General features: G+C 38.7%; 1 protein-coding gene across 4 annotated transcripts in view; it reads right to left on the bottom strand.

Moving 5' to 3' along the window:
- The window catches only part of LOC106961026 (protein NDRG3), a 53,887-nt gene that overhangs the window by 21,340 nt on the left and 24,743 nt on the right, over window positions 1–7,804 (bottom strand). For 3 of the 4 annotated variants that reach the window (XM_015054495.1, XM_015054492.1, XM_015054497.1), the window contains exons 2-3: window positions 6,416–6,501; window positions 2,764–2,796 (exon numbers count right to left, since the gene is read on the bottom strand). In XM_015054495.1, the coding sequence (XP_014909981.1) occupies window positions 2,764–2,796; window positions 6,416–6,472 (90 nt within the window). In that variant the 5' untranslated portion in view covers window positions 6,473–6,501. Of the gene's footprint in view, window positions 1–2,763; window positions 2,797–6,415; window positions 6,507–7,804 lie in introns of all 4 variants that reach the window. The other variant, XM_015054493.1, reaches the window with a different exon arrangement.

The raw sequence follows: 7,804 nt of genomic DNA on the forward strand, positions 1-7,804 counted from the left end.
TACTGAATGCATGCACTCTTTAAGACTATCACAACTCTCATAAGGACTATCCTTCAGTAAAAGCTGCAAAGAGGAAAGTCAAAGCAAACCAGTCTCAAAGGAACAGACAGGCTGATGCTGCCCTCTGCTGGGCATTTCTATGAAGTTAACAATCCTGAGCAGCAACCTGCATTATGTCGAAACGACAGTGCTCAAAGGAAAGACGCTAAATTATACTAAGTATGCAAATCTATGGTTTATAATTAAAGTCAAACAGATTTAGAAAAAAAAAGAAAAGAAAGCAAAGAAACAGGTCATAAAAACGGCCTTGAGCAGACGCTTCAGGGAATAAGAGCATAAGAGCACACTCAGCTGTTTTAGTCATTTTCAGCCCATGAGGCGACTCTGTATGCTGACGCCTACACTTTAAAACACTGTTTCACATGGGTCCATCCTCCATCCTCAGTGTGGCACACTGTCACAAGCAACGCACGAAGTCATTATAGTCACGACGCTGTGTGGTGCACAGGGATGCAGTGTTAACGGGCAGCCTGCGGGGGGAGCTGTAGCAGCAGGTGGATTGATTTCCAGCTGCTCAGAGTGATGGCGCAGTGGCATGCTTAGTGTATAGATATAAAATTATGCTGCGTAATGCTTATGCCTATTTTTTCTTCGTCTTAATATAAACCGTGAAACTGCAGGTCCTAATTTGGACGTCTCCACATAAAAAAGCAGTAGCTTGCATGTTATTTGTTCTGAAAAACACAGACTGCTGCGAGAATTGAACCTACAAACAGCTGCAAAAATATGCTGATGCATGAGGATGTGTTGGGAGAAATGGTCCAACTGATTCCTGTTTTCATCCAGGACGTAGTCCAAAGATGGCTACCCCTAAGGCAATTAAAGCTGCTTATGTCCTGATTTTTTAATAAAAAAATAATATAGACTTTAAAGAGTCCTTTGTGTAAGGATTGTGTGTCGTTCTTTTATAGTGACTGATAAATGTGGTAGTCTGAGCTCAAAACGGCAACCAAGGAATTAAGGTCAAACTTGTTTAAGCCCGCCTCCATGCTGGCAACAGAAATCCTGGCACAGATTTTCTGCAGCTTACAGCTGCATAACTTCAACTGAACAGATAACAGAAAACAGTGATGGGAAAGACGTTTTATATTCAGTAATTGGGCAGCAGGGATATATGAACACGACTTTATTAGTAACAGCAGAAAAGGATCAAGTCTCAAGAGAACGTATACCATCTGCTCTACCTGAAGTACTAGTACCCTTCCTGCAGCTGCTATATTTAGCTCTGGTGGGATGATAGGAAGAGGCGTGGCTTCAAAACAAGAAAAAAAAAAGGAGAGCGAGAGGTGAGGGGGGGGAGATACTTTACCCCCTTTATGATGATCACTGAGCAGCGCAACCAGTCAAGAGCAAATCCATAAAGCTGTTTAAATGTGCTAAATGTCTGCAAACCTGGGTTTAAATATTCCTCCTAACTCTAAATCTAAGATGCAAAGGCAGATCTGGTCCCATTTACCCTCATGCATAATAATGTATATTTATGTAAATTAGAGAAAGAACAAACAGTGTCGCCTCATCATCGACCAGAGCTATTTGTGTTATGCAGATTGCTCGCATAAAAATAGTCTGGCGTTTGCTGCTGGTGGAACTTATCCTCTCTTCTAATGAGGTGTGCATGCTAATTCAGTAAATACATTTTATATGCAATTAAATCGTCTGGATTGGGTTTGTGCAGACATATTATAGCTTTAATTCATACTTTATATCACAATATGAATTAGAGAGATGACATATTTCATAATTGGTTTTGAAATGTTCCAGCGTGACGTCTCTGATTGGTTCTTAAAGCTCACAGGAATGCAGTAAAGTGAAGAAATGTTAATAACAAGAACAACAATAATAAAGTTACAAAGCAGAAACCAAAACTTAAATACAAATAGTTTCCATCCGGACATGATTTTTGCCTGAGTGTATTTGACGTAATTTGCTTAGTAAATCCAGGGCAGAAATAAATCAAACACCATATGCATGACAATTGCCCTTCAAATGTTTCTGAATGTGAACCGATGTAGCATAACAATGTTTTCTGTTGATTGATTATCTCACTGATTTTATATGTGTGTCCCTGTAATCCCTTCAAAATCTGCCATAAAAACTTTAAAGTGCTAACATGTAAGATTAATTTTATAGGATTATGACTTTATCCAGTTATACGACACTCTCATAACAAGTGGATTTAGACAGTGTTGTCAAGCAGTGACAATTTCCCATCACATTCATGTTGAGGATTACTGGTTATGTGATTTATTTTCATTTTGTTAAAGTGCAGTTTAGCTACTGCAGAATCCAGCCGTAGAGCAAACCACGGTAGATAAACATGATCTGAGCTTCACAGTTAACAGCTATAACAATCTTTAGCATTATGCTTCAGTCAGTCACACCAAAACAGCATTTATTAAATATTAAACCTTACACCCAGGAGACCCACAGGTGCTAATAAGAAGCGGTAGCATTTGTTTTGTTAGTTTTATTTGCTGCAGTTTTCAGAAAGCTGGACAAAAAGCAAAGGTGGGATACAAAGACTGATTTATCCATAAAAAGACAAACAAGCCGTACTTCTCCGACACTGGGATGAACAAACACACACAAACACACTTTCAGTATAACAGGGAAGCCGAGGATACAGTCCTTAACCCCTCCTACCCAAAAAGCCTCACAGCATCCGCTCAGGACATAATTAATGGCGGGGAGAGCAGCACTCACCTGGCAGTCGAAATCTTGAAAGTTCCGCGCGTTCTGCAAGAAAAGCAAAAAGAGGAAACTTTAAATGTGCGGCGTTCTCATATCTGAGGCATTTGGCGAGGTGAGCTGATTCTCACTATCTGTGAAATGCTCGCATAAAGGAGGCATGAACTCCAGGGCTTTATGAAATAAAACAATCTGATTCTAAAATGATGTGAATCCAGTCGCAGATCACACACTGTGGTAAAAACAAGAAGCTGTTGCTGCAAATTTGTCCAGGAAGAATTATGACACCATTTCCAAACAACTTGAACTCTTGCTCAAGCTCAACACAATTATTCATAAGTGGAAAAATATTGTCAGTTTTTCCAGCCAAAGGACCTGGGAACCTTTCAGTCACTGGATCCACCATGGCCCGTCTGTGTACGGAAGAATTTAAGAGTCAAATGTGAGGACAGAAGAAGCTTGGTATAAACTGGATTGTACAAAGCATCATAATGAAGTTTTATTAGGATTAAACCTTTATTAAGTTTAAGACACGTAAACTTAATAAAGCTTAAGTGTCAACAATTCAATGAATTGTGGAGAATTCGAGATTCTTCACAATTGTGGACATTTGGAGATTGCCAAATCTCTACAATGGCATGAGACTGCTACTAAAGCTGGTTTTAGAAGGTACTAGATTATAGGGTGTACTTAAGTTTGTTTTGTTTTGATTTTTATCCTTTTTAGCTTTAAAAATCGAAATGCACCAATAAATCGGCCAACAGACAAATTGATCCAGATTACTTTCATTTTGGGAGATCGGCCGATACGTGCATGAGGAACCGTTCTCATCCCGACAAACCCGCCCACCAGCTCACATCTGCATGTGTGCGATTAACAATGGTCACCCAGCTTTAATGATTTATATTTAAGCAATAAATATAAATCATTAGAAGAAAAATAAATCGGCATTGGCCAAATCAGAATAAGCAGATCAGCGCAAAAAAACTGCAATTCATTTTCAACCTAAATAAATATCGGCATTATGGAATATATTGCGTGTGGGTTTTTTTGTACTCTTCATTCGGTCTTTGTACTTTTGATCGTTAACCTAAATTGTTAAAACTGGGACAACAGCAGCTCAGATTTAAACCCAAACAGTGAAAGGACCGACTCCAAACAGGATGAATTAGGAGCAGGGAGCATCTAGGAGAGAATACCTCCCAGTAGGTGTGGACTTTGCAGAGAACACTAAAAATATCTGCAGCAACACTGCAGATACTTATTATCATACACATAACGCCTTTCAAAGCACTGAAGGAAAGGGAAATGCACAATATATTCTCCCCCAACAGCATAAAGGATGTTTCCGCTAAACGTAACAAATAAAACCAGAGCATTTCATTGTTTTGTTCCTGTTGGCAACGTTTTCATTCACTGTGCAGCTTCCTGAAGCCAGAGCTACCGGCCAGAGCGCTGCGAGTGGGCAGCAGGCGGCAGAGAAAACTATACTGGGATTCGCTCCAGGTGTTACCAGTACGGTTTAGACGCAATAGAGAGCTTACTGTCGTCTTCCCAAAAACGTATCGTATGTAGAAGAAAGTCAAAAAGATAATATGTTTCGTCTAAGATGGACACTTTTCTTCTCGCCAACGCTGCCCTCAAAATATGAATTCCTAGATACTGAGATTATATAATTTGGTGAAGGGAGGAAAGACAACAGAAAAAAATTCTGTGTCAAAACAGGCTTCCAGGAAAACGGCACCAATAAAATCTTAATATTTATTGACAAAGTTTTGCTCTCGTAATTACCACCATCCTTTGGCTCTTCCCATTCATCTGCCTCATTAGCAAAATAATATGTGAACAGAATGTTTGCCTTTTGCAGCAGAGCCGCTCCTGTCCATGCTACCAAAGTTTAAGACTTCCAGCAGCAGCAGCTCTGTTTTGATCCAGGTTAGCATCTGCAGGGAGGGAACAGACAGAGAGCTGATGTTTCTGTTGGGTGAAGCTAGAGTTAAAAAAAAATAAAAGGAAAAAAAAAAGTGTATCTCACTTTAGCAAAACTGGTTTTCTTTAGGGAGTTATACATTTTGTATAGATTATACCCGACATGGCCATGTTTAATTAGATTATTAACCATTTCTATTATTTTTACAACCCTAATACTCATCACCTGTGGTTTTTGATGTGAACGATGCGGCTCTCCATCCAGGGCTCCATCACTCCAGGGTTAGTTCCATATTTAAAATGAAAAAAAAAAAAAAAAAAAAAAAAAAATATATATATATATATATATATATATATATATATATATATAGTTTATTTCTTTATGTAATTTTTTTATGGGAATTGGGCTCTCCTGTGTTGGTACTGTTTAATAATATGTGGGTGTACACCTCGGCTTGCTGATGACGTTGCATCTGTATCTGATTGGGTATCCTGTTCAATGCCCACATCCAGACTGCATATCGGCCATCTCTAAAGATTTTAAATATGATGTTTCTGAAACTCATTTTGAAGCTAACAAAACCTTTATTCCATTTGTGAAATGAGAGAAAAAGTCTCATCTTGTGGATGGAAAGCCAACGTTTTGTACTGTGCATCAGAGAAAGGAGGAGACCGTCACAACCAGGAAGTAAAAAAAAGAAAAAAAAAAAGAAAGTTTTCATTTTTTTATAGAGAGAAACCCTCATATTTGATATTCACATTTCTTCACAATGTTTGACTCAATTAAAGTAGCATTAAAATGTCAAATGAGTGAAATCTTCTCCATGTTTACAAGTTTAACTCCATCTGCTAATGTCATCTTAATAATCTCTTATTTCAGAGTGTTTGAAGAAACCTGACAGATAGTAGGAGTGTGTTTGCCATGTCTTCAGGTTACAGAGATTCTTCCAACTAGGTTTATTTTCTTGATACGATCACACAGGAAGCATCATGAACAACTCAGTTAAATCACTTTATGACATATTTAAAGGAAACAAACAATTCATCCACGTTTCATCTTGATCTTTGCCTTAAACTTCTGTAAACTCTTTTTGATGAATTGACCACTAGGTGGAGTGAGAGGTCAGTGACAATGTTGTCCATTCAAATGGCGTTTCTGATGCATTTCTCCTGCTGTCATGCAGCACGACCAGGAGGAGTTGTCTCCTCCTCGGTCTTCACACCCCGCTGTGGAGGTGAGATCCCCTCAGATCAGATGAAGAACAGCTCACACTCCTCCTCTCCGAGGTGAGAGGAGCAATCTGCTTTGAGTTTGCTGAGGGAACAAAACACCCAATCAGATAATGGGCTGCCGAGACGACACTTCAGGGAGGGAAAGGGAGCCGGAGCAAACGGGAACGGCTTTGATCTGCCGTTTGGGGTTTTCCCTTACCTTCTGCTGGCTAGTCGACCTTTTTAGAAAGAATAATAAAAATAAGAATTTCCTCAAGCTCTTCCTTTCATCTCCTACATTTTTCGTCCCTCCTCTGTTTGCTGGCTCTATACATTTGCTCCCAACATTTTGAGCATGTATGAATAATTCACTTTGATGACCAGAGCTGTAGAGAGTGCTGTTCGTTAGCGTAGAGTTTGGCTCCGTTTCGCTCAACACACAACACTTGAGTTCCATCTCAGCTGCCCGTCTGTGCACCGGTGACATTACCAGCTTGTTTCCGTCTCGTTGCGACTCGCCACTCACCTTACTGGTCAGCAGCGGCTTGATCTCGGTCAGCTGTACGTCCTGCAGCTCGTCCATCTTCCTGATGCTGAGAATCTCTGCGCTTGCTGAACTAAAAAAAACAAAACAAAAGGAGAATAAAATCAAAATGAAAATGAAACATTCAGGAAAGCAGAGCGTCGCATAGCGAGAGTGCTGCACTGTTCAACAACACGGTTTAGACCTGTTAGGCATTACATAACCATCTGGATGTGATTTTTAAGCTCAACGGTAATCACTCTGCATAAGATCCAGGATGCGGAGGAAATCGAATCAAACGAAGAGGCGTCTCTTCTTAAAGATGCCACTCTGTTTGTGTGTGCATTGTTTTCTTAAACTAAAAGAAGCAAAGTTGGAATAAAGTATGAATTTGTATTTTTTTTTTTTTTGCATCTGTAGAAAAACTGCTAATTGTTAGCAGTTTCTGGTAATTGCTCATTTGGACTGATGATGACAATAAGAGGCAATAACAAAAATAAATGAATCTAGCAGGACTAGCAAGTATCAGCATCATTTGACAAATTTAGACATATGAATCATTTAAGTTGCTCTTAAGCTGCAAGGGGATCAATCAGAATCTGACTCCGGTGACCGCCACTGTGGAGGCTTCTCAGCAGACTATTTTAGGTCATCCTATGACATCTTAATCAGATTTCCTGACTTCAACTAGGCCACTTTAAAAGCTCTTTTCTTCCTCATTTTTGGAGTCATTGAGGTGGACTTTAGGAGAGGAAACAATGTGGGAAAACAGAGTTTCTGCAAGTCTTACAAACTCAAATTTAAGACCTAAATTTCAACTTTAATGGTCTTAAAATGTCTTAACACCTGCATCTCTAGAAAAATGTACAAACTTTGACCACCATCCATGACAGGCGCATAAATGTTAGCTAGCTAGCTGGCAAGGGTATATTAGCAGCTACTTAGCGGTAGCCTCAATTGTCTCGAGTCATATAACAACAAGAAGAGTCACTCAAACTTTTCCCTGATAGAAAAGTCCCATGAGAAGAAAAAAAAACAACAACAACAACAACAATATACTTGATGAAACTTTTCTGCCAAGACAAAATTTAAAACCTGGGTATAACAATTTGAAGGCCAACCTACTTTATTATAAATTTAAGACATTTTAAGGCCTTGATTTTAAATACGTTAATTTAATTTAAGACTTTTAAGAAACAACAAAAATACTTCTCATCTCACATGTGTTGTCTTATGCATTAAGCAATGTCACCGCAAAAAACAAACAAACAAAAAAACAAAAAAACAAAACTGTTGAAGCTTGTTTGTGAGCGGGTCAATTTCATCTCAACTAAATAACATTTTACAGCAAAAAAAAAAAAAAAAAAAAAAAAAAAAAAAAAAAAAAAAAAA

This window comes from Poecilia latipinna, unplaced genomic scaffold (assembly GCF_001443285.1).
Source record: "Poecilia latipinna isolate Pla-1442-1.1 unplaced genomic scaffold, P_latipinna-1.0 Scaffold1254, whole genome shotgun sequence".
Lineage (NCBI taxonomy): Eukaryota > Metazoa > Chordata > Actinopteri > Cyprinodontiformes > Poeciliidae > Poecilia > Poecilia latipinna.